Genomic DNA, 25,675 nt, shown 5'->3' on the forward strand with positions numbered 1-25,675 from the left:
TATTATAATATAATAACAAACCACGGGAAAAAAATTTATGAGTTCGAATGATTGATTCGGTTGAAGCGGACAAAATCATTGGCGGATTGAATCAGTTTATATCCACCATTCAAATATTCTATAGTAGTACATATCTAAATAATAAAAACCGTAACAAACTAACGACGAACCGTTTTTACATACAAATACAATTGATTTCGCAATTTATTATCTGTTATAAAAATAAAATTGATTAAACCGTTGACGGATTTGTCCATTCCGACTACTGTAACAATCATTCCTAAAAATTTATAGGAAAGGAGTTATGTTAATCACTCTTAATTATAAAATTCTCCGACATAAATAAATAAATAAACAAAACACAACGTTGTTATGACAATAATAGAAACGCGTTTATTGAGAAAGAAGAAGAAAAAAAGGAAAAAACCTAACTCCGTTCCGTTCTGTTCTGTAGTAGTTCCGAAGTCGTAACCTGCTCCATTATCTATGGACAACACATCTCTTCTTCTCCTTCTTCTTCTCTCTCTCTATCTCTATCTATATAGTATCATCCACTTCCGTACCTGTCGCCTCTAATTAAATCGCATTTAATAAACGCGTCTCAAGTCCGTCATTGCGTCGGTGATGTCACCATAGTCTTCTCCTTCTTGACTCTCTCTGCAAGTCTTTTCATAGCCACGAAGCAACACATAAAGCTTCCATCTTTATCGCCTTAAATCGATACCCCGGTGAAAAAAGCTTGTTCTTTTACTTGGGTTTGTTGAAAACTCCGGCGAATAAAGCTTGTTCCTTTACTTGGGTTTTCGAGTATTCCGGCGAAAAGCTTGTAACTTTAATGGGTCTGTTGAAAGCTCCGGCGGAAAAAGCTACTATCTTTATTGGGGTTGTTGAGAATTCCGGCGAAAAAGCTGCTAGCTTTATTGGGTTTGTTGAAAATTCCGGCGAAGAGCTTGTACCTTTCACCGGAGAATGCAGATTCCGGCGAACAGGTCTTGGTCTTTTCTCTCTCTGTTTCTACTCTCTTTGTCTGTTGAAACGCCGACGTTTTGGGTGAAACCTTACTTTACTTTGTCTTGCTAAATGTTAGGTGAAGAAAGAAAGCAAAAGACTTTATTCATATATTTTTGCTGAATTTTTGTCTTTTTTCTTTGGTATTATTGTTGGGTTCATTTTTTGCGATCGCTTTCTCTTATGACGTTCTCCGTGTTCTCTTTTGCTCAACTTGCTTTTTTTTTTTTAATTTTTGGTTCTCTGATTCTCTCTGTTCTTGTGGTGTCGGTAACGCAGTTACTGCGTTTGTAAACGCGTTCTGAGAGTTTTTAGTAGTATATATCTTTGTGATTGACTTGAAGTTTTTGTTAGTAAATGCTTCTGATTTGCTCTTAAAGTCCAAAGATTCTTCTTTTTAATTCACAAGATTTTGGTTTCCTATCATAGTCTCAAGTAAATATTCTGTAAAGGTCGGTTCTTTTTTGCTCATGAATCTGAAGATTGTGTTACTATTGGGACTTTGAGTTTTTGTTTGTAATGAGTTGTGGATTGTGATGGTTTCAGGCATTGAAGAAATGAATAAGCAACGGAGAAGAAACGTTCAGGCACATGGCGTTGGAAGACAGATTCCAGGTTGTTTGGGTCGGATGGTTAATCTGTTCGATTTTGGAACTGTTGGTAATGGAAAGAAGTTGCTTACTGAGAAACCCCATTTTGATAATGGTTAGGTTTCTTGTCTCTCTCTCTCTTATACCTCTGGATTAGTAAAGTTTGGATTTTTTTAAGTCTGATGATGATGATGGTGGTGGCTTCACAGGGTCTATCAGGAGGAATCAGTTAGATCAAATAGAAGTTGTGAGTTCTTGAATCTGTAAAGACAATTGCTTTTTCTGATTGTTTTTGTTTATGTAATGAGTAAAGTGTTCATCTTTTGTTTTATTGAGAGTGTAGGATGTGATGAATGGTGGAGTCAATGGAACACCGATGAAGATGCTTTTAGAACAGGAAATGTCGAAAGAAATGGAATTTAAGCTCAGTTCGACAAATTTGGTTGCTAAGTTGATGGGTCTTGATTCCTTTCCTCAGATACAACCTGCTCAGAGGAGTAATAGTTCAAAGCCTCGTCTAAAGAGGTCGTTAAGTCACGGGGAATATAAAGATGTCTATGAGATTTGGCAAAAACCTGGAGGATTAAATAGTGATGGTGTTGAGGGTTTAAGCAAGAAGAAGATGGACGCTGTCCGTGAAAAGTTCTTGGAGGCAAAACGTTTGGTTGCAGACGATAAACTTCGACATTCCAAGGAGTTTCAAGAAGCTATGGAAGTTTTGAGTGACAACAAGGAGTTGTTCCTTGAGTTCTTGCAGGAATCTAATAGCTTCTTCTCCCATCATCTCCACAGTTTCCAGTCCACTGCGCCACCAACCTCAGAAAAGTCAAAGCGGATCACTATTTTGAAGCCTTCAAAGACCATTGTTGATGAAAAATTAGGAAATGAAGCAGCCATTGATTCCGGAATGAAGAGTGAAAAGAGTCTTGATTTGTTCAAATGGCCAGTTGAAGCAGAACATCTGACAAGGCAGTCAACTCGAATAGTTGTTCTCAAACCTAATGGCCATGTCACTAAGGCTTCATCATGTCCAACATCTCCAAGAGGATTTGAGGAGAGAGAGTCAAGAGATGTGGCTAGGAGAGTGAAGAAACAGATTCTAAAGGAAGAAACTTTACGTTCTTCTGTCTTCTCTAATGGCTATATAGGCGATGATAGTTCTCTTAACGACTATGCAGATTCTGAAATCATGTCACCGGTCTCTAGACATTCATGGGATTATATCAACAAGTACGATAGCCCTTTTTCTTCCTCTCCCTTTAGCAGAGCCTCGGATTCTCCAGAGTCATCATCCGTCTGCAGAGAGGCCAAGAAACGGCTTTCTGAAAGATGGGCGTTGATGGCAGCTTCTAATGAGAATTTGCAGGAGTCCAAAGTTATGGAAAAGAAAGTCTCTAATAGTACATTAGGTGATATGCTTGCACTTCCAGATTTGAAAGATGATCTAAGAGTAGAAGAAGATACAAGTGAAGGTAACGAACAGGAAGGCCTTAGAGTGTATGCATCATGCGTAGCTGGTAATGTCAGTAGAGAAGAAGAAAATTTAAAGTCTCTTAGAACCCTTGCGCGGTCGAAATCTCTCCCTGAATCATCCACAAGTTTTGGACACAAGTCCCTTGATACCAACAAGGGGAAATCCAAAGTTCCAGAGGAGCTGACAAAGTCAAAGAGCTTGAAATGGTCTCTGAAAGGAAAAGTCTCAAGCTTTCTTTTCTCTAGGAACAAGAAATCCAGTAAGGAGAGATCTTATGAGGGTTCCCAAGTGGTAAATTCTGAAATCTTAGATTCTCGGTGTAACGATGAATATGATGCATCAGTGTCTGCCAGAAGCATGAATTCTCATGAGGTAATATAATCATATAAAACACATTTGCTGATTTCAACTCCATTGAAGTGTTGGATATTTTATTCACAAACAAAGATGTTTCTTCACCTATTTCTCTACAGGGAAGCTTCTCAATTGCAAAGGCAACCACTTTTGGGAACTCTAGTGAGTGGCGTGATGAACCGAGTCTAAGTTCAGTCTTGGAAACTTCGTTTGATGAAGATGATGGAATCTTTTTTAATTCATCTATCTTCAATAGATCATCATCTTCTCTTGGTAAGTTTTCATTTAAAGCATCTCTTTATTTTATTTTTTTATCTTGTTTCATTTTGATTGCTTATAAACTGGAATTTTTGAAATAAAAACAGAACGGGAGATGACATCCAACTTAATAGGAAAATCGCCTCCGATAGGGTCCATTGGTCGAACCTTTTCATTCGATGACTCAACGGTAGCTCGGTGCCTCTCATCGAAACGCTCTACTACTTCCACAAGAGATGAGGAAGAAGACTTGCGTCTCCTCATCAACACACTCTTATCGGCAGCTGACCTCGATGCAATCTCAGACGATCTTTTGTCTAAATGGCATTCTGTAGAGAGCCCACTAGACCCATCTCTGAGAAACAGTTACGCGGACTCAACAGAACAGCAAAGACTCGGATCAAATATGAAGAAGCTAGTGTTCGACCTTGTCAACACACTACTCTTGGAGCTAACACCGAGCTTTCTAGGACCTCGTAGTCCCTTAATAATCTCTGGTAAGTCATTGCGGGTTTATGTGATAAACCGAATGCAAGAATGTTTAACGGGTAACGGGAGAGTGGAAGATCGTTGGTGGGACGAAGACGGAGACTTGAGTAGTTTGGCGGTGAATAAAGTGGTGAGGGTTGAAGTAGCAGAGCTTGGTTCGCCGGAGTGTTTGAGATTGGAAATGGATTCAATGGGAGAGGAACTAGAATTGAAGTTGCTGGAGGAGTTAGTTGAGGAGGCTTTGATGGATTTGTCAGAACGACCCAAATTATTCATTCCAAGTATTTGTTAATCATATGAATGTAAATTATATGTTTTTTTTGTGTGTATAATATATGGTGAATGTCACATTCTATCTTGAATTCTTTTGTTGGGTGAATGAATGATAATGGAAAGTAGTGTTCACCTCTAAGTTTATTCAAATGTCTCAAAATTGTTCCAAACTTTCTAATCTAATTTGTTGGGTTATAAATAGCATATGGGTTTTGCTCAAAATGTTAACCTAGATTAGTTAGGTCGTCCTGGTTTATTTCTTATGATCTTTGTTACATTATAACATTAATTGGAGATAATAATTGGACCAATGTGGTGTAGACAAACAAATGGACCAATGTGTGGACGCATAGACCAGGCCTAGTGGTAGCTGTGATTGGTTTTGACTTTATCTTCTCCAAGTAGTCTTTTTGAGATGAGGTTACAATGCTCTCTATAGGCCATCCTAGAGATCTATCTTTAGTTCTTTACTTCAATTTGTTCTATATTTCATTTATTTAATTATCAAACAGTCCACCATTTCAAATCTTTGATGGGTTTTTTCATTTGTCACTTTAATGGACCGACATGTTCCATAGAAACTACAACCATATATGTAATTTTAGTAGGCTTTGTTCAAGCCTTTTAGTGAATTCCAAGGCCCTTGATCGTCGAGGTGAGGAATGCAAATTACACATGATATGAATAGATGTCCTTTGCCCATGTATAGACTTCCTTTTAGACACCCAACAATCCACATCACTAGCTTGTCACTATTAATGTCTTTTGGATTTGGCAAGATCCAAAAATGATCCAAAGCTAGTGATGGGATTTATATAAGGTCCATCTATATATGTAGCATTTATATCATTACACATTTTTTTTTTCATTTATGAAATGTTTGATGTTGAAATCAATAGTGCTAGTCCTTTTGGCCGAGGGATTGAAGTAATCAACTAGCTAGTCTCTTGCTAAGAACAAAATAACTAGTTGCCGACTTCATTTTACTTTTAAGTGTACACATTATTTTTTACACAATGTATCATTTATGAGAATATTTACTTATAAATATACACAGAAAAGAAAAAAGAAAAAAAATTGATGATGAAAAAGATAGGTACCAACACCCTCGTACATGCACACCTTCTCTGTCTTTTCTATCCTCTCATTACCTCAAAAGAAGGGAACAAAAATAGAGATTTTGGGGTCAGTATTTAATTATTGATGCTTATTTGTTACTTATTAGGCAATTGTCACCTTTGTTATTATTATTATTATATCAAACCAAACTATAACATTTGTTTAGGGATTATTTATCTTTGTCTCTTTATCTTTACAATATCTTCGTGGTTCGATAATTACAAAATGATTTTTAGATAGTTTCTATAGAAATATATGTTTAACTCTCTATCTTTCAAAAAATAATCTGAACTTATGTCATTTGCATTGAATCAAAATTTGCTTTTATTTATATTGTTGTAATATAGTAGAGTTTATATATATATATATATTATTTTATTTTTTCTCGCAATGTGGCATATAAATAAATTGAGACAAAAAAAAAATTTGTCGTTGCGTCGTATTAAATTGTGGGCTTCCAACTTAAAATCAATTGAAAATGAGTGGAGAGACTCATATCTTATATATACCACTTAAGATCTTACCCAACTTTTAATGTGAGATATTGTTATTGCTAATACACCCCCTCGAGATGATAGCTCTTCTGTCCATAGATCTTTGTATGTTCGGGTATGAATCGATGAGCCAACTATTGGCCGGACCAATTGTAGATTGGGTTAAGTATGTGTAGACCGGACTCTAACACCATACTAGATTATAGATTTCTAGCTTAAAACCAATTAGCAATGAATGGAGAGGCTCATATCTTATATATACCACTTAAGATAACTTAGGGCACTTCCAATGGGAAGTGCTTAAAGAAAAGTTTATCTTAAACAAAATAATAAACATAATAAAAACTGAAGAAAGAGAAAAAATGAGTAGCTTAACATAGAGACTTTAGTAACGGGTTCATAGAAATTGTGAACAGATGTCAAACACTTAATAATTCAATGAATAAATAAAAATAGAAAAAAATTATATAAATTAAATAATATAATTTTTTTTTTTTAGAATTTTTCACCAGTATTACCGATGGAGATGACCTTATAATATGGAATATTGTTATCTCTAACACATTACATTGGATTAATTAAAAACGTGATCATCACATAATACACACCTATGTGTTGAAACTTGAATGTGAACCCGCGTGCCGAAAAGGCTATAAAGAGCTTTGAGTTGGGTTTAGTAAACCTTCAGCTGCAAACATTCTCATGAATAATGCTTTGTTGTCCACACTTATTGATAAACTAATCTTTTGTTCGAGTATGACATATTCTTCTTATAAACATTATAGTTATTAAATGATCTTTACTTCAAGAAAGAACTTATTAAAGTAAGGAAAAAAATGTTGTGTTTTTCCAATACAACAACAAGTAATTGATCGAAATAACACTAAATCAGTACTATACAATTAATCAAAATAAAAAGAAGAGACAAAAAAGCTGAAAGAAGAAGGTGGTGAAGAGTGTTCTGACTTGTCACGGACAGAACCTTACATAACACATTAGATTTGTGGTTCCATATGATGACGTGCCTCAGTCACGCCTCCACGTGCACATTATTCCACTCCCCACTACATAAATGTAATTCTAGAAAAAAAAAGAAAAAAGAATAATAAAACTCAAGTTTCAGGACCATATACAATAAGAACGTGTAAAAAAACTCTCTATCTACAATAATCAAGTTTGAGAGACAATGTAGCTGTGTCTTGGATTATGTTATAAAACTCTATATTGGATTATAATCTTCATAGGTTTAAAACATGGTATCATACTATCATGAAGATCTTCTTATAATCGACTTTTAGATTCGATTTTTGTTTAGTGGTTTTATACCAAAGATAGTGTTCATCACATTATTAATTTTCCTATATGAAATATACTATCTTTGAATCCGTACCTTCCTAATAGTAAACTTAATTATTGGGTCATAATTTTTCATATTGTTAATATGCATATATAAGTATAATCAATGTTCGGATCAATAAGAGTTTTTTTTTTCTTGTTTTCGCTTTTTCACATATAATAAATCAAAATTACATTACATATTTACTCCATTGTTACTAAAAGCTTGATATTATATAAAAAATTGATATTTTCAAACAATAATAATTAATTGATATATATATATATATATATAACAAATCCTAAATTCAAAGAATTTGAATGGTTATGCTTTTGGAATTTACAATTTAAAAATAGAAATAAGAAATTTAAATTGTTTAGAAACTATTAATGAAACAAGAAAATATGTTTTTAAAAACTTCAGATTTTTTTTTTCTTTCTTGTATAATCAATTCACCACTAAAGGCATCCTTAATATAATTTATGAATTTTAAACTTTTTTATTTTTATTTTGTCTTTAAGCCGAACTCGGAGTTTAATCAAGAAACCGTCAGAGAAAAAGTACACAAAACACTTCTTAAATGAGGTCGATTGGTAACGACTGTTACTTGTGGCTGTAGAGACTTTAACTTTAAAATTTTGGCTGCAGAGAATTTGGCTGTAGATGCTTTGGCTGTAGAAACTTTTACTGTTAAAATCTGATTGGTAATGAATAACTTTTAAAGTTATACATGTTATTTTTATTATTATTATTTTATATTTATAATAAATATAAATTATATTATAAATGAATTTATAAAATAAAAGTATTATTGAAATGGATCTTAAAAGAACAAGAAAAAAATAAAAGAACAAGAAAAAAATGAGAGTAATTAATTTATAAAAATAAAATATATAAAATATATTTATAAACTTGTGAAAAAGTTTTAAATGTAATGGGAATATGAAAAATAAATCTTTTTAATTAATTAAATTTAAAGCCAGGTTTTTGACGCTTTGAGAAAAATGAGAAAACAAAGAAGGAAAAAAAAAGAAGTGACTTTTAATGCTTCAAAAAAAAATAAAAGCATAAAATGTTGATTGGCAAATTAATTACTGTTAAGGCTTTAAAACCATTTTAAAGCCTTAAAAGTCATCACCAATCACCCTCTAAGACTGAAACTAAAAAGTAGTTTATCAAAATCATCCATTAAGATAAAGCCACGTGTAATCTAATCACACAACTAAAACAAATCCAAACCGTACGATTCAACTAATGAAGCAAAGCTACTAAAAACTATAGTAGTAGTAAACCTCAACCGCTGTTAAATACACGACTAGAGAGCTTCCCTCATTCTTCTCTTTATACCAAAAAAAAAAAATGGATAATAAAAGTAGTAAAACGTTTGGAGAACAATACTGGTGGAGACCAAATCCAGCGTTTAAACCGCCCGAAACGCCTTTAGATTCTATGGAGTTTCTCTCACGTACTTGGAGTGCTTCCGCTACTGAAGTTTCAAGAGCCGTCGTGGCTTCTCCTCCACCTCCTTCTTTAACCTCTCAACCGCCGCAAATGCGTTTCTCCGAGATCAAGAACGGTTCTTCCGACGTCACTTTGGTCCCGGAAGATGAAGAGAACGGTGTCGTTTCAGGAAACACGTTCTCTTTCGCTTCTTCTGAGACTTCTTTGATGGTCATGGAACGTATCATGGCTCAATCTGTAAGTTATATTACAAAACCGACGTCGTATGATCTGAACTATATATGTTTTAATGTTACTATTTTATGAAAAAAACTTGTAACAGCCGGAGATTTCATCGCCAAGAACCTCAGGGAGACTATCACATAGCTCTTTCACCGACAGCCCACCGATCTCTCCTTCGGACATCGACGACTTCAAGGTCAGTTTCAATTCTTGAACCGGTTTAAAGATTTACTAAACCGGTTTCAAGAACAATTCATAAGTCTCTTTCTGTTACCAGTGGATTGTTTTGACTTCTTAACCTTTTGGTTTGTTGTTATATTGGAATAGAGTGTGGGGTAGTTATAAGATTAGGTGGGTTGAATCTGTGAGATTGGTAAAAAAATTGGGTCTATAATGTAAAATTGATAAAAACACGTTGACAAAAACAAAATAGGTTGGGCTAAGTTGAAGTGTAGAGTAGAGATGTCACTACTAAGTCAGTAGAGTAAGAAAAACAGAGGAACACAAAACTCAGGCTTTCTCTTCTTCCCAAGCATTTTTGTTCACTGTGAATCACTCTAAGTTTAGCAGTGTTTTTGTCTTTTTTATTTTATTTTATTTTATCCACTTATTTTTATGTTTTATTTCTATTTTTGATTTGTTTTTATGGTATTAATATCATTAAAGAATTGCATTGGATTTAGTAATTATTTAGGAAAAAGAATATAGTAGTTGTGTTTGCATTTATTGGTTTTGGACCCCAAATATTGGCAGGCTTTTATATTCATAATGGTCTATTTCTCACAGCCTTTTATTATGGAAAAATACTTTATAATTTTTAATTTATAATAGTACATTATGATTTTTATTTTATTTTCTTAAATAAGCAAAAGAAATGAGATTATTTTGTTTCAACTTGAAAATTCTGCAAAAAATTAGAAGAATATATTTTTATTTCGTTTTAACAAATATATTTAGAACTTTTGGAATATGTGAATATTGCATTATTTAACCTTATAGTAAATTTAAAATATTTTGTGTAGCAGCAATTCTACCGTGTGAGCCCATCCTTTAATGGTCACATACGTGGCCCATCCGCTATCCCTGGCACAGCCGGAGGGTCTAAGACTGTTGGTCGTTGGCTAAAGGACCGGCGAGAGAAGAAGAGGGAGGAGACACGTGCACAGAACGCACAGCTCCATGCAGCTGTATCTGTAGCTGGTGTGGCTGCAGCGGTGGCTGCTATCGCTGCAGCCACGGCTTCTCAGTCAAGTGCTGGAACTGACGAGCAAGTAGCCAAGAATGACTCTGCTGTGGCTTCCGCTGCGACTTTGGTGGCTGCACAGTGTGTGGAGGCCGCTGAGATCATGGGAGCTGATCGCGAGCTCTTGGCCTCCGTTGTTAGTTCCGCTGTTAACGTTCGATCTGCTGGAGATATCATGACGTTGACCGCAGCTGCTGCCACAGGTATGTTTCTTGCATTATGCAATTATGTCATTAGGGAAATGTTAATAAAATGTTACATTAATATTTCGTTACTATAGTTTAAGAAACTTGTTACTTCAATAGAAATTTATATGAATAAATCCCGTCTTTAGCTTGATCCATTATGAACCATATAAAAGTTAGTAGCTCTTTCGTGAGTCATGACCTATGGAATAGCCACTCATTTGAAACATTGGCCTAGAACCACTTGGCCACCTTGAATTAGTTAACTCATAACTATAGATTTTGGTTGAACCTATTTTTCTTATGTGCATAGCTTTGAGAGGAGCTGCGACATTGAAGGCAAGGGCATTGAAGGAGGTATGGAACATTGCGGCTGTGATTCCGGTGGATAAGGGAATAACAAAAGGCGGTGGTGGTGGTTACAGAGGAGGCGAGTTAGCTCCCGAGGACAACTTCCTCGGGATTTGTAGTAAGGAATTGCTAGCCAAAGGTTGCGAATTGCTTAAACGCACCCGCAAAGGTTTGTTAATCTCTTTTAATCGTTCTTGAATACATCATAATTGTTCCCATTTTCTTATATTCATTCCATATTTTCCAGGTGACCTTCATTGGAAAGTTGTTTCCATCTACATTAATAGAGCAAAACAGGTAAACCATATATCGAATTTAACTATGTTTTTGCTACTTATAGACATATAGTTAATGTATGAATTGTATGAATTGTTTTAATGTGCATTTTTTTTTTATCTTTATTGAGCAGGTAACGTTGAAGACCAAGAGCAAACATGTTGCTGGGACCATTACAAAGAAGAAAAAGAGTAAGTGAAATAGTGATGCTTTGCTTCATACTTACTCTTGCTCTGTTTTTTATTGGGAATCCAATAGATCTAAAGGTCAAAAAGGTACCAACTTTGGAATAGTTTTTGTAGTTTAAGAGACTAATAGATCGTAAAGTGAAAGACAGATCCACACTTTCATAAAAATATTACTTAATCAGTTAGAATACTAGTCTCTATTAGTCTAATGGAAATTCTATATTGCTTATTCTTTTTTTTTTTGTTCACATTAGTCTTAATCTTTTGGTCTATAGCTAAAAAAAATTGTGTTTTAAGTTGCTGAATTTAGAATGTATTGATCTATATAGATGTGGTGGTGGAATTGGTCAAGGGATTACCGGCGTGGCCTGGCCGGGAAATGCTCGAGGGCGGAGAGAATTTGAGGTATTTCGGGCTGAAGACGATTGAGAAAAGAGTGATTGAATTTGAATGCAAAAGCCAAAGGGAATATGATCTTTGGACACAAGGTGTTTCCATGCTTCTTTCCATTGCTTCTGATAGGAAACATAAATGTTGAATTAAGGTATAATCTTTGGGGGTAAAGTCACACTGAAATTGGAAACTAATGGGGCAAATTTGTATTAATCTTATTTTTTTCTTGGTATTTTTATTTGATAGCTAAACGAAAAATGGGATTTTAAACTGTCTAATTTTTTTCTTTTTCTTTTAGAAGTAAGATCTTTGTAGTAGAAGAATATGTAAATTACATGCTATTCTCGTTTTGTAAGTTATGGTGATTGGTAAATCGGACGAAATTTGTGTTTTTGTTTCTTCTGGGGTGATTGTGGTATAGAAAATACTGTGAGGACTTCTTTTAAAGTTTCTGATAATTTACTCTTATAGTCTTGTGAATGAGCAAAGAGAGGTTACTTAAGCAAAGACTTATACATCATAAGATTGTAACTACATAACATAACATAAGCAACAAAGGCTAGAAACTTATGTTTACATGGTAACCTCAAGTTCTTGAATTTCAACTGGAACACCCTCGTGACACCCATCTTTGATCTTAACCAATTCACAATCATCTCCTTCCAAATAAGCCTTCAAAAACGACACAACCATTCCACTAACAAATCTCCTCATTGGTCTTCTCTCTTCTCCATTCTTACACAAACAGTAAGAACTCTTCCCTCTAATCCCTTTTGTATCATCATCAAGCATGTCCAAGTGCCCGTGATCCTTCACGACGAAATGCCACGCTGGACGTTGACATTCCCGGAAGAACTCTCGGTGGTTCACTCCTGGAGGCGCGCAAGGAGGGAACAACGGGTTCCTAGCGGTTTCACCAAGCCCCGAACCTATGACAAGTACTGGCATTTTGTCTAGGTCAAAAGAGTTTGGCTCATAGGACAAAACCGGTGGAGGGGTTTGTTTTCCTTTCCCTGTTCCATCAACTGGATCTATACCGATCAATGTCGAGATCTTTAGATCCGATAAGTATCCGAATTTCTTTAAAGCCACTGCGAACGCGGTTTTGCCACCGCGGCTATGGCCCGAGAGTGCGAATTTGGACAGGTTTGGTGTTACTTGCTGTGGAAGAAAGTGCTTAAGTCCAACTGATAACCAATCCATAACCTCTGCGGTTGATTTAATCTCATCCATTGTGTCAGGTCCGGCGACACTATATAACTGTTACATATCACACAACCAAGATATTTTTACTTACAAGTCCAACGTCATTTTTGTAGAGCACTTGAGAGATTCTAATGACTAAACTACGACCAAATTGATTAGAGAGAGACAAAACAAGAACAAACACATCAAGTGGACCTATAGATTTTACATCTTTGTTCGTACTTCTTTACTTTTCTTCTTGTCTAAGGTTTTTATAAGAACCAAACAATTAAATAAATAAACAAAAATTTCATGATAAACGTGGCATCTTGTGTTCCATTCAACTAAGTTATGGATACATCTTGGTTACATTTTTTTCCCCATAAATCCTAAGTCCTAACTAGTCAACAAATGTATTTATTATGATTTTGGATTCAATACATATGGACCTACTTATATGATTCACACCTAAGTAAATATGCACACTATAACCAAAACTAAGAAGCATATTTAGTGGCTAATTAACTAATTCTTGAAACAATGTAATTATTCTGAGAGTTAAAGAATTGAACCTGAGGAGCGATGAGGATGAAGCCATGAGAAGAGACATGCAACATAAGCTGAGAATAGAATGAGTTGTAGAGAAGGTAACCATGGAGGAGCATCACCACCGGATATTCACCTTCCTCCACGGGGGTCGCCACCAAGAGCTGCTTCGGCGGAGAAGGCGAAGCTCGAGATGACGGCGGCGTCGTTTTGCAGCAGCGAGATGATGAGTCTAAGGTTAAGAGATTTGTTTTGTGTTTGCCATCTTCAAAGGCGTTTCTTGATGAAGAAGATGACATTTTTTTTTTTTTTTTTTTTGTCTCTTTGTTAGTTTTTCTCTGCTTTACTTGTTTTTTTTGGTGGGTTCATAAGAATGAGGTGAGTTTGGAGATATTATTATAGGCGGAGAAAAAAAGAGTTTAGAAGGTATTGCCGTCAAAAAAAAAAAAAAAAAGAGTTTAGAAGTATGGCTATGACTCGGATGGTACGTGTGTAGTAGTTAAAGTAAAGAAAGAAAAGAAAAAAAAAACAGAGTAATTTTTGGATATATTGTACCATAAAAAAATAACTTTTCTTTTTTAATATTTCAATATTTTTTTTAAAAAGAAATGATAATTTTTTCTTAAATTTATGTCTTTTTTTTAAAAAAAATTAACATACAATTAAGTATCGTTAATATTTCGGCAAAGGAATTTATTAATATGACTATTTTGAATTTTACGATGTAATATATAAGTCAACAATACTCTTATTTGAAATAAAGATTGAGGAGTTTTTTTTTTCAACACTTTTTGACAATTAAGGATTTCTCCAACATTTTTCTCAATAGTATATTTTCCAATAGAAAATGAAGAGTGTTATGTTTAATCTAAACTTACTAGTCATTTATTTTTCTTTTAATTTTTTCAATTTTAATTTGAATTCAAAACGAAGTCACACCCTATATGTGAGATTTTTGTTTTGGGAATTTTTATTTTTTCACTCTGTTTAGAAATATGTAAAAATGCAAGAAAAATAGGTGAAGATATTCTTTTTTTTTCAGCAAAAAAATATATATTGATACCAGAACTGCTTAAAACATACCTAAAAACAAAAATTTACAAAAATATAAATATTTGGTACAATTTTGTTGAAAGATTAAGGAGTAATTATTTTTATCTTTAGATTTATAGGCTATGACTCCTTTTCATATATTTTATTATTGGTTATTAGCATTGCCTATGTTGGCTACATTGTCTATGTATAATATGATTCCTTTAGAGCACATCTATTGCACATAAACGAGAGTAACGATCTAAAAAAATTTAAACTTATAAAAATATTAATAATTAAATATAAAAAGATTTTTTATATTAGAGACATCTTTTTCTTAATCTCTCTATTAAAACATTTAAAACATAGTATTTCTGGTTAAGAACATTAAATTTTTTCTTTACATATTAGTATATTTTAATTTTGGGAAAACTCCATCATCTTTTAAACAATCGACCACTTCAGAGACATCTACGACTTCTAATGTTCCTCTTTGTTGAGTTTTCAATATATCACTGCCAAAACCAGAATGTAAATCATCAAAAAATAAAGCTAGATTTGGGACCGAAATCGATATTCTGATGCATTTGAGCAAGTTCATGAGGCGTCTGGTTGATCTTCAAAGACTGAATTCTCCATTTTATGTGGTTGTTTAACGCCGTAGGTTGCCAAACCTGAAGCTCCTTCCTGTTGTGAATCCTGTTCTTAACGCAAATCAATTTCAGCCAATGATTTTGTGAATAGGAATTCGCTCATGTTTCAGACTTGACAATGGATGCAGAATAATTGGAGCCAAATTCTCAAATCGAACATACAATTTTGACTTGAAAAATCTATAGTTGTTAAGATATCATTTTGATTTGCAAGAAAGTAATTATGTTTTCCATGTTTATGACTAGAAACAATAATATATATTTTTCAGCAAAAATCTAGAAGAGAGAAATAAAATAAAAATTATTAATGCTGTTGCTGGGCCAAGGATTGGGCTTTTTCAATTTTACTGGACTTTTTTCGACCAAGATTAACTTTTAAAAGAAAGTTTATATAGAACATTCGAGATTTTAGTTTTGTATTACGCGGTCCAATATCTTTTTCGTGTTACTAAAATATTTTCCAAATTATGAAAAATTAGCAAAATCGATAATTTTATATATATGAATGAACCTCATAAAATCTAGTATTACGAAAAATTAGAAATTTTGGAAACCAGAATTAAGTTTTCTTGTAAATATGGAAAAAACCAAAATTATCCGAATCAGAATCAACCGTACACGTGGCTGCCATCGAGGAATGAAATGATATATATATATATATATATATATATATATATATATATATATATATATATTTATTTATTTATTTACCTTCATCACTCTAATAAATCTGAAATCGAAGAAGCATATTCACACACCACCGAAGAAGATCAGTAATGGCTCTCGAGGTGAGTTTATTTTGAAATTGATTTTGATTTGATTTTGGCAAAATCGTGATAATTGATTTTGCTGCTAAATTTGGGAATTGAATGAATAATTTAGGGTAAGTGTTGATTGATGATGCAGGCATGGTTTATGGATGATAGCATTGAAGACCAGAGACTTCCTCATCATCGTAACCCTAAAAAGCTCGTCTCTTTGGATTACTTGTCAGGTTCTTAAGTGACTCTTACTTAATAATATGATGATGTTGTAGTTTATGTATATGTGTGTTGTGTTCTTTCATGCTTTGTTGTATTGAGTTTGTGATTCTGGAAGATACAGATATGATGAAACTATGCAAAAGATTTCACTAATAAATACTTGTGTTGTGTTTTTTTGTAGAGTTGGGAGTGTTGTATTGGAAGTTGAACCCTGAGAACTATGAGAATGATCCTGAACTTGGCAAGATTAGAGAAGAAAGGGGTTATAGTTACATGGTACTACGCGATATATCTCTTTCTGATGATCACTGTAACTTTTTTACTCAGGATCACTCATGCCCTTTTGCATACACAACAGATACTAGGACAGTAAGGCTATGTAATCTTGCATAAACCATGAGGGTAGTAGAGGTGGCTTATGTATTACTGAGTATAAGGATCTAATCTAGCTACTATGCTTACATAGCAGAGTGTCTTCTTCTATGTAGCTAATCTAAGGGAGTATTTGTATGGTGTTTTGGCATTGTAACTCATGAGCTAGTATAAATTCTCACAAGCAAAATGTTTTTTGTTAACTAATCTATATTTTAGGATTTATTGGATCTGTGTCCGGAGAAAGTGAGCAACTACGAGGAGAAGCTGAGGAACTTTTTCACAGAACACATTCACAAGGATGAAGAGATTCGGTACTGCCTAGCGGGAAGTGGTTACTTTGATGTTAGAGACAAGGATGACTGTTGGATCCGAATGTGGATGCAACCGGGCGATCTCATTGTCCTTCCAGCCGGAATCTACCATAGGTTCACACTTGACACCAGCAACTACATCAAGGTACAACAAGCTAATCTCAATCTCTATACTAATTCATGATTGTTGGATTTGTGATGAGTGGTTTTGGTTTTGGTTTTGCAGCTGATGAGGCTGTTCGTGGGAGAACCGGTTTGGACAGCATATAACAGGCCACAGGAAGAAGATCCGGTTAGGAAACAATATGTAAAGGGCTTAACCCACAAGTTTGGAGAAGCCATTAAAGCTTATTGACAAGTTCAATATATGCTTGATGTTGTATTTGTATGTATTGTTTACTACCTTAGCCGTGAACACCAAAGTCTCCTTCCGAATATATATGTGCATGTAAACATACTTTTGCTATCTATGCTTTTGAGGAATATACCATTTAAAACTGCAATCACTTTCTAAAACTTGAACCTTCGAAGTTCTAAACTCTTAAAGTAGCAGTCATTACACAATAGCATGATCAGTTCAAGCTATTTTAGCAAGTTTCTTGAGATATCTTGGAGATAAGTTGACAAAAATGCCTTACTATGTTATACCTTATCTTCAATATGATTAGATGCTAGAACAAGTTTGAAGCATCTCTACAGAACAACCGGTTTGATTTGGTGTAGTTAGGTCTGGTTTTTTCTCCCCCACCCTATTCAATGGGTCTCTCTTTACTTCTACAAAAATCTTTCAGAAGGGTTCCACCAGAAATCACATCATACTGACTTTGTAATAAACAAACAGACCACGTAACGTATCCTTTATGCGTTTCACCATAACGTGTCAGGTGCGGAAACGAAACGATGGAGCCATTCATTACTACTCACTATACAAAACTCTAGAAACTTTGTTTTCTGTATGATTAACTTATTTGGATAAAAGACAAAATAAAAAACACACACAAAAGTAGTAAACTTCCAATGAACATATGCCACTACAACTCTCTCATTTCCATTTCTGGCTAATCGAGTTTGTCCACATCAAAGCTAGAAACTAATAAAATAGACTTATCCAAAACACTCAACGCAAAAAAAAACAGTTCTATCCAAATAATATTAGAGAGCATAAAAGCATCCTCAAGGCTTCATTCATAGAGCTATTCATCAAAACTCTTCTCTTCTCTCCTTTTCTTTCATTACCCAAGTGAAGTCTCACTTTGTTCTTTTGTTGTTCGCAAAATGGAATTTAACCTTCCAGTTCCATTAGAGGGTCTGAAAGAGACAGGGCCAACTGCTTTCTTGACAAAGACATACAACATAGTGGAGGATTCAAGCACAAACAAGATAGTTTCATGGAGTAGAGACAACAACAGCTTCATTGTCTGGGAACCAGAGATTTTTGCCTTAATTTGCCTCCCTAGATGCTTTAAGCACAACAATTTCTCAAGCTTTGTTAGACAGCTCAATACTTATGTGAGTAACTCTTCAAAGTTTTGTCTTGGTTCTTTCCATCTTTGGATCTTCATTATGAGAAATCGAATCTTTGTTTAATGATCTATAGGGGTTTAAGAAGATTGATACAGAGAGGTGGGAGTTTGCAAATGAGTATTTTCTTAAAGGACAGAGACATCTTCTTAAGAACATTAAGAGAAGAAAGACTTCATCTTCTCAAACTCAAACGCAAACGCATTCATTAGAAGGCCGAGAGATTGAGGAGATGAGAAGAGACAGAGTAGCTCTAGTAGTAGAACTCGAGAGACTGAGACGAAAACATGAAACTATGAAGACACATCTTCATTCGATGGAAGAGAAACTGAGAGTCACAGAAGTGAAGCAAGACATGATGTTGGATTTCTTGCTGAAGAAGATTACGAAACCGAGTTTTTTGGAGGGTTTAAGGAAACGTAAGAAGCAAGGAATCAAGAACCGAGAGCAAAAGCAAGAGGTGATGTCGTCAAGCCATGTGGTTGAGGTCCATGAAACGTTTGTTAAAGCTGAGCCGGACGAGTATGGCGATGAGCTTCACATAGCTTCAATGGAGGATCAAGGACAAGAAGGAGATGAACTTGAAATGGATAGTGAGGGAATTTGGAAGGGTTTTATGTTAAGTGAAGAGATGTGTGACTTAGAGGAACATTTGATATAGCTTTGTTAAAATTAAATTTGTTTTCTGAGTTTTTATTAGTTTCGCATATCTATACACTAGTTCCTTTTGTCTATTGGAAAGTATAAAGACTAAGTGCTCTGTAACATATTACCAATGAAAGCAGGTCATATTCTCCTAGGGTCTAGGTAGACCGGTGTAAATCTGATCGCAAGGTTATACATCAGAACATAACCAAAAGGGAACCCTCAAGGTATCAGTATTCTTGCGCTTACTAATAATTAATCGATGATTGTTTTAACTATATGAAATTTTGGCTACAAATGTGATGGCTCATATTTCTATCGATTTGTAACCATTTTTTTACTATGGCCTTGTTCTTTTGTTAAACTCTGCGACAGCGATAATAGAGAAGAAAAACAGTTTTACAAGAGAGAAGAATACACAAAAATGAAATGAGAAGAGTCGCAACCGTCGCAAGTGATGAGCACTGATGAAGATGGATGTGTCGCTGTTATTTTCGGCGGCTCAACGGCTGCCGTCGCGACTCAGCGGATTCCGTCTGCGACTCATCTAGATCTGTAACTTTGAAGTCCACGGTGTCGTTTAACATTACAACTACTTTTTTGACACGTCGTTTTATTTTATCGCAGCTGCTATCGCAGCGTTTACTAAAAGAACATGACCTATATATATTTGGCCATGTTTGTTTCATAATCACAAGCGACCTCGACTTTCAATAGCGAGATGTTGTTTGTTTTGTAATTGCGTGACTGGTCACTGCGACTAATCGCAATCAAAAAATTCATGTTGATGTTTTCTTGCGATAAAATAATTGGGTGATCACAGGGTCATGGTGTGGCTGCAAAATTCTGACTTTAATTGAATTTGCATATTAGTGACTAATTTCTGTTAATTGAGCCAAATTAATCCCGCCGTTAAGTGGCTTAACGAACTACTAACTTTTCCTCCCATGACGACATACCAAAATCAACAAAATTGTAGCAATTAGACTGAAAAGTGAACAGTGAATAATATTTAGCAATATATACTTCATTGAAAATAAAGTTAATGATTGGATTTGAGGTAGTTTTGTTGTCACTATTGAAGTAAACAAAAGAAAAAAAAAAAAATACATACCATGTCTGTCATGATCATGATGGCAAATCCAACAAGTGTCTGTCTGACGAAGCTGATATGAACACCGAGATTACGATGAGCAGATGACACTTCATGCAGAGAAAATTCCCGTATGTAATTGATGCACATGTCGGATTTCATCGCATTACAATCAAACAAGATGGAGATGGAGCCAATATTTATAAAATGTGCACAACTATGTAAAACTTGGTATAAGTATGTTGTTTTGTTAATTATAAGTTTCTGAGACGAATAGATACAACTTGATCTAGGATTCACAAACGTGTTGAGAAGTTATATCAGTTTGTTCCTAGTGATGAAATAAATCTTAAAATCTGAATTGGAAATTTCAGTTTTTAATTTATGAATCCTAATTCTCATCACCTGACTCACAAATCTTCTTCTCTCTCGTCTCGTTGTCTCTCTTTATTAGGGAATGGAATTTTTTTAAAACTAGGAAATTTCAAAACTCTAAACAAATTTCAAGTGGCGCCACAAAATATTTGGGGTTAAAATATGTTTTTACAACGCCCTTTCGCCTATTTGGAGTTAAAAATATTTTTAAACGAAATTTGGGGTTAAAATAGTTTTATGAACAAGAAGGAGGCGCTAGAAAATATTTGGGGTTAAAATATTTTTTTTACAACGCCTATCGGCTTGGCAGGCAAGCTACCTTGCTTGCATTCTATAAACGGTAACTTGGCGCCGCAAAAATGAACATAGTTGTTTTTAGTTTTCCAGTTGTGCTTGCTTATACACAGTTGTACTTTTTGAGATTTTTGTGTATAATCCCAAATATTTTCTAGCGCCTCCTTCTTGTTCAATCCCGTAAACAGATCATCAACCCGTCTTATGTAAGGATCCAATTTCTTTCAAAAGGGATTGATGACTTATGAAATTGTCTTTTTTGGCCTAAATTTAGACGACTTCGTTCGTGGAATACTATAAACCGAAAATGTATATTGCAGATTTAGTTTTATATGTCTTTATTATAATGTCTCTTGCCTCTTGATTCAGTTAACAAAGTTGAGATCAATAAACTCTGTATTGGGAAAAAAGCTTACAAAAGTATTTTGACAGTCCTTAGACTTAACTTCGTAATAGCATGTTGGAATCTCACTAGAAGGTTTAATTATGTCATAGAAAAAGAATATTGAAATAGGAGAAAAGCTTGATATAAGGAAAGGAATGACTTGTATTTGTGCATGAAAATGAAGAAGAAAAGAATCGACGACGACAATATGTAACTTGCCTTTAGCATAAAGTTAAACCTTTTGGCTATAAATTTGTACGCTTCGATTGTATCAAAACATATCTCGGCCAAATCAAATATCTTGCTTTTGAATTTACTTTCTTGATATTCTAAAAGCAGTTCTACGTTTATCTGTTCTTTTTTTTCTCATTACTTTCTCATAGTAACAAAGATTCCAAAAAGATAAAACAAACCAAAGACCTTTGCTTTGATTCACACACATCCGCCATGGAAACATCAAGTAACCTTACATGTCATGGCCATCCTTTGACACCTTCATCAGGGTTTGCTTTGAGGTGTTATTGGTGCAAAACCGGTGGTTACATCAGTAACGGATACCGTTGCACCGAATGTGACCGTTGGTTCCACAAGGAATGTGTTAGTTCTAAATTTCCAAATATATTTTATCACACTTCTCATCCTCAACATCTTCTCATACATACCGACATAGCTAAATACTCTAAGATTTCTTGTCACGTGTGTCGACTACCCATCTACGATGATTGGGCTTATCATTGTTTCATGTGTGAAACATTTGGATTACACTTGTCTTGTGCGATAGAAGCACCAAGACTTACTATTAACCATCCTCAACGCCATAAGCATCCACTTGTGTTCTTCCCAATATCAGGAAACCCGACAAATCTTTGTGAAGTATGTAAAGAAAAAATTGTTGTCGAATCAGCTTATCGATGTTTTGAGTGCAAAGTCGTCCTCCATGTAGAATGTGAAAATTTACCAGAGGTAAACCATCCTTGTCACCCTAAACACTCTCTCAAGATTTGTATGTCTCGGACACTTGATTACATCGATAATTCATGTCTTCTATGTGGTTTGAAATTGGAAAGTGTGCTTTATCATTGTTCTATATGTAACTTCAGTGTGTGCTTGGGTTGTACAAGCATTCCACCTCCTGTCAATGTTGAACATCTAAAAACTCATGAGCATAAACTCACACTTATGGCAAGACAAATCTCATTTACTTGCAATGCTTGTGGGATGCAAGGAGACCGTAGCCCATATTTTTGTCTCCATTGCGGTTTTATGGTCCACCGAAGTTGCATTGGCTTACCCCGTGTTATAAGTATCAATCGTCATGATCATCGCATCTATCATACTGAAAATCAAAAATTTAGTTTTGAAGATTCGGTATGCAAGGTTTGTCTCCAAAGTATTAACCGGTTCTACGGGGCATATTCTTGCTTAGTGTGCATTAACTATGTTGTTCATTCACAATGTGCAACAAGAAACGATATATGGGATGGGATAGAACTTGAAGGGGTTCCAGAAGAAACCGAAGATATAATGTCGTTCAAGGAGGTGGGTGATAACATGATAAATCATTTTAGTCATCGACGACATAATTTAAAATTAAATAAGGATCTTACTACTCATGGCGGAACTGGGAGCATACGTTGTGAAGCATGTATGCTTCCTGTTCACTCTGATTTAGTCTATAGTTGTGAGAAATGCGACTTTATTCTCCACAATGTATGCGCAAAACTTCCTCGGAAAAAACATCATATGTCTCACAACAAGCCATTTACCTTACATGTTCGAGACGTGGACTTACACAAGATTAAGCTTTGCAATGTTTGTGGAGAAATGTTCAATGGTTTCAGGTACGAATCTGATAATGTAGTTGTAGACGTAAGATGCATTTTGACTTCTGAGTTATCCTCTCTTGAACATCATGAACACCCTTTGCATTACAAAAAATCGAATACTGGCACGTGCAATGCCTGCCACGAATCAGTATCAACATCACCAGTATTGTCTTGTGGCTCATGTGACTATAAGATGGATTTTCGTTGTGCAACTTTACCTAAAACAGTAAAGCACATGTGTGATCAACATCTCCTCTCCTTATCTTGCAATGAAAATAATGTAAATGGGACATATTGGTGTGATATATGTGAAGAGAAGTTGGATCCAAATAAATGGTTCTATAAGTGCAATGAATGTGAGGTTGGAGTGCATGCTAAGTGCATCATTGGAGAATTCTCTCGTCTCATGCCAGGACGAGTATTTGTATTCCGAGGCATAAAGCTTATCGTACTTCCAAACAATCATTGTTCTCGACCAATTTGTAAACTATGTACACTCCGATGCAAAGTTCCTTTCATTCTTAAGGTTATTGGTCTAGATTTCTTCTTTTGTTCAGGATTATGTTTGCATTGCTATACATTAATTCAGTATATAAATAACTTGAACTCTACGCGTGGGTTATTGAACAATTAAGTAATCATGAGAATAATAAGTTTCTGATGATCTATTCACAAGAACTTTACAAGTATATACAGCTAGACTATTGTATCTAGTTTCCTAAAAAATTACAATTAGGATCGGTCTGCTTTTAATGTAAATAATGGTGATTGATACTAAAGTGATATCACATTAGTTATGTATGTAGTGTTAATTTAAAATATAAAATAAAATACAATTTACATTAAGCTATTATATAGTCTACAAGCAATTTTTAATATATGTTTTGAAAATAACTGAATAATATTTATTTATGTTTTTCAAATTATAAATTGTAAAGAGAGATCTTGATAATTTATTAAACTAGATTGTGTACCCGCGCGTTGCGCGGGATTTTAATTTAAAACCTCTTTTATCCATATTAATCTTTGAGCATAACTATAATCATTCAAATTTTAAAAGATAAAAGCTATATAATTAAACACTAAACTAAATTTTTAAACGATATACAACATATATATTGTTGGCGATAGTGTTTTTTTGACAAATAAATAATTTAATATTGTTACATGGTAACAAATATTACTTAAAAGGATTTTCGAGAAGAGTAAAATGGCATTGACGGCCAGCTCATGATCCTAATTGTAGATATCATTTACGATTATATGTTAATATAAATATAACACCGTTCTATATATAACACAAATTTACCGAGCGTCATATACATGATTAAGTGTAAAAATACATATATAATATCATGTCGCTAGAGTAGGTTTAGCGAACTTGCTTTATCCATCGAAAAAGGTACAATGTGGTAAACGTGAACTCTCGACCAAGTCATGAATGTGTCTATCTTATCTCATTTCTATAACTAACGGTTAAGTCCGACTTTGAACTTATTAGTATTTCTTGAGTTTTAGAAAAACTCACTTCATTTCACACAATAAATGAGATCTCAAATATTTCAAAATTTAGTCATATACATTATCTTTTTAAGTTATAGTCATTTATATTCAATCGTTTTTAACTACTAATTCTTTTGTGATCTTCTACAATGCACTCGTTACCTCTCAACATCTAGTTTATTTCCACCTTTTATTAACTCTCATATAATATATATTGAAGTGTGAGTTGATTTTAAGACATATCATAACAATTTCTTCCTTAAAAATAATCCATTTTGGGTTACAAGCATTTGATTCAAATGATGGGATATCAAACTTGTTTTTCTTTTTGATTATGTTAGAAATTTATAGTTCTACTTGAGAATATATAAGTAAAGTTTCTTTTTGAGATATGCTATACAAATTACATATCAATTTACGTCTTACATATCACTTTTTAATAATTTTATTGTAAAAAATCATGAATAATGTGATAATTAGTTATTTCTTATTTTAGAATATGCATAATAATGTTTTTATAATCTTTATATTTTTAATAGAATTTCACGGCATAAAATGTGACCTTTCAAATATTTTCGTCTTAGAGTATTTTAAACTAAGTTTAGTAATCTTTTGTTTTTAGTAATCTGATTTTCCATTACCACCACATTTTTTAAAAGAAATATAGGAATAAAACCCCGGAGATGATCACAAAAACAATCCAGCAAATACAATTCACGTTTAGAACAGTCCAACAAATACATTTCTAAGAAATTCCAAAAATACAGTTCAAAACAGTCCCGCATTCTTATCTTATAAGAAATACATCAAATAACCAACAGTTCAAAACAATCCAGCATGCTTATCTTATAAGGTCATCATCATACTCAAACATCTAACATGGTAAACATCAAATAGGAACAAGGAAAGATACATAATCTACATGACAAGAATTACACCAAAAATCCCAAAACAATAGTGATAAATCAACAATGGAAAATAAGAACGATTAAAACTCAACAACAGGTTGAGACATGCATCCTTAATTTGTATTGCTCTAGAGAGCATCATATAAGTAGAGCTCCAACGGGTTGAGACATCTAAAATCAGACCTACTTAACATGCTTTTCGAGTCTAGATCCCTTCACTGGTTACTTAACATGGTTACGTGTCCAACAACATCTGCAACATAGATTATATCAGTTATGTAAGGATCTGATAATTATGTGTATATATTAAGATGTTAAGTTTAACA

General features: G+C 34.1%; 5 protein-coding genes across 7 annotated transcripts; 4 read left to right on the forward strand and 1 right to left on the reverse strand.

Moving 5' to 3' along the window:
• The first annotated feature begins 317 nt into the window (after window positions 1-317).
• Window positions 318-4,590, forward strand: LOC17876009. 2 transcript variants are annotated; one of them, XM_006279921.2, is made up of 6 exons: window positions 318-989; window positions 1,555-1,713; window positions 1,808-1,845; window positions 1,942-3,444; window positions 3,546-3,699; window positions 3,792-4,590. In XM_006279921.2, the coding sequence occupies exons 1-6, from the start codon at window positions 836-838 to the stop codon at window positions 4,463-4,465; spliced, it is 2,682 nt and encodes an 893-aa protein (XP_006279983.1). In that variant the 5' UTR covers window positions 318-835; the 3' UTR covers window positions 4,466-4,590. The 2 variants fall into 2 exon arrangements, with proteins under 2 accessions (XP_006279983.1, XP_023637124.1); XM_023781356.1 differs by lacking the exon at window positions 318-989 and adding an exon at window positions 1,130-1,460.
• A 4,127-nt stretch (window positions 4,591-8,717) lies between these two features.
• On the forward strand, window positions 8,718-12,111 carry LOC17875987 (VAN3-binding protein). Of its 2 annotated transcripts, none has more exons than XM_023784120.1 (7): window positions 8,718-9,093; window positions 9,179-9,274; window positions 10,101-10,524; window positions 10,820-11,026; window positions 11,105-11,154; window positions 11,267-11,324; window positions 11,651-12,111. In XM_023784120.1, the coding sequence occupies exons 1-7, from the start codon at window positions 8,755-8,757 to the stop codon at window positions 11,857-11,859; spliced, it is 1,383 nt and encodes a 460-aa protein (XP_023639888.1). In that variant the 5' UTR covers window positions 8,718-8,754; the 3' UTR covers window positions 11,860-12,111. The 2 variants fall into 2 exon arrangements, with proteins under 2 accessions (XP_023639888.1, XP_006280437.1); XM_006280375.2 differs by having other exon boundaries at window positions 8,719-9,093; window positions 10,104-10,524.
• An 83-nt stretch (window positions 12,112-12,194) lies between these two features.
• LOC17877061 (chlorophyllase-2, chloroplastic) lies at window positions 12,195-13,847 on the reverse strand. The gene is made up of 2 exons (XM_006282188.2): window positions 13,472-13,847; window positions 12,195-12,974 (listed from the first exon to the last, which is right to left on the reverse strand). The coding sequence occupies exons 1-2, from the start codon at window positions 13,742-13,744 to the stop codon at window positions 12,288-12,290; spliced, it is 960 nt and encodes a 319-aa protein (XP_006282250.1). The 5' UTR covers window positions 13,745-13,847; the 3' UTR covers window positions 12,195-12,287.
• A 2,001-nt stretch (window positions 13,848-15,848) lies between these two features.
• Window positions 15,849-17,305, forward strand: LOC17876872 (1,2-dihydroxy-3-keto-5-methylthiopentene dioxygenase 4). Its single transcript, XM_006281101.2, has 5 exons — window positions 15,849-15,918; window positions 16,037-16,124; window positions 16,295-16,389; window positions 16,705-16,944; window positions 17,026-17,305. Exons 1-5 carry the CDS (start codon window positions 15,907-15,909, stop codon window positions 17,152-17,154), a joined length of 564 nt encoding a protein of 187 aa, XP_006281163.1. The 5' UTR covers window positions 15,849-15,906; the 3' UTR covers window positions 17,155-17,305.
• A 751-nt stretch (window positions 17,306-18,056) lies between these two features.
• On the forward strand, window positions 18,057-19,127 carry LOC17877244 (heat stress transcription factor A-6a). Its single transcript, XM_006281994.2, has 2 exons — window positions 18,057-18,308; window positions 18,397-19,127. The coding sequence occupies exons 1-2, from the start codon at window positions 18,075-18,077 to the stop codon at window positions 18,979-18,981; spliced, it is 819 nt and encodes a 272-aa protein (XP_006282056.1). The 5' UTR covers window positions 18,057-18,074; the 3' UTR covers window positions 18,982-19,127.
• The last annotated feature ends 6,548 nt before the right edge of the window (window positions 19,128-25,675 follow it).

Source organism: Capsella rubella, unplaced genomic scaffold (assembly GCF_000375325.1).
Source record: "Capsella rubella cultivar Monte Gargano unplaced genomic scaffold, Caprub1_0 scaffold_8, whole genome shotgun sequence".
Classification (NCBI taxonomy): domain Eukaryota; kingdom Viridiplantae; phylum Streptophyta; class Magnoliopsida; order Brassicales; family Brassicaceae; genus Capsella; species Capsella rubella.

Excerpts from the sequence above, each read along its gene's own strand:
- LOC17876009 (XM_006279921.2), top strand. The coding sequence starts at position 836 with ATGGGTCTGTTGAAAGCTCCGGCGGAAAAAGCTACTATCTTTATTGGG. Across the intron at positions 990-1,554 it reads ATGCAGATTCCGGCGAACAG|GCATTGAAGAAATGAATAAG; the intron begins GTCTTGGTCTTT and ends TGATGGTTTCAG. Across the intron at positions 3,445-3,545 it reads GAAGCATGAATTCTCATGAG|GGAAGCTTCTCAATTGCAAA; the intron begins GTAATATAATCA and ends ATTTCTCTACAG.
- LOC17875987 (XM_023784120.1), top strand. The coding sequence starts at position 8,755 with ATGGATAATAAAAGTAGTAAAACGTTTGGAGAACAATACTGGTGGAGA. Across the intron at positions 11,155-11,266 it reads ACATTAATAGAGCAAAACAG|GTAACGTTGAAGACCAAGAG; the intron begins GTAAACCATATA and ends TTTATTGAGCAG. Across the intron at positions 11,325-11,650 it reads CATTACAAAGAAGAAAAAGA|ATGTGGTGGTGGAATTGGTC; the intron begins GTAAGTGAAATA and ends TGATCTATATAG.
- LOC17877061 (XM_006282188.2), bottom strand. The coding sequence starts at position 13,744 with ATGTCATCTTCTTCATCAAGAAACGCCTTTGAAGATGGCAAACACAAA. Across the intron at positions 12,975-13,471 it reads TCATCCTCATCGCTCCTCAG|TTATATAGTGTCGCCGGACC; the intron begins GTTCAATTCTTT and ends GATATGTAACAG.
- LOC17876872 (XM_006281101.2), top strand. Across the intron at positions 16,125-16,294 it reads CTCTTTGGATTACTTGTCAG|AGTTGGGAGTGTTGTATTGG; the intron begins GTTCTTAAGTGA and ends GTTTTTTTGTAG. Across the intron at positions 16,390-16,704 it reads AAAGGGGTTATAGTTACATG|GATTTATTGGATCTGTGTCC; the intron begins GTACTACGCGAT and ends TCTATATTTTAG.
- LOC17877244 (XM_006281994.2), top strand. The coding sequence starts at position 18,075 with ATGGAATTTAACCTTCCAGTTCCATTAGAGGGTCTGAAAGAGACAGGG. Across the intron at positions 18,309-18,396 it reads TTAGACAGCTCAATACTTAT|GGGTTTAAGAAGATTGATAC; the intron begins GTGAGTAACTCT and ends AATGATCTATAG.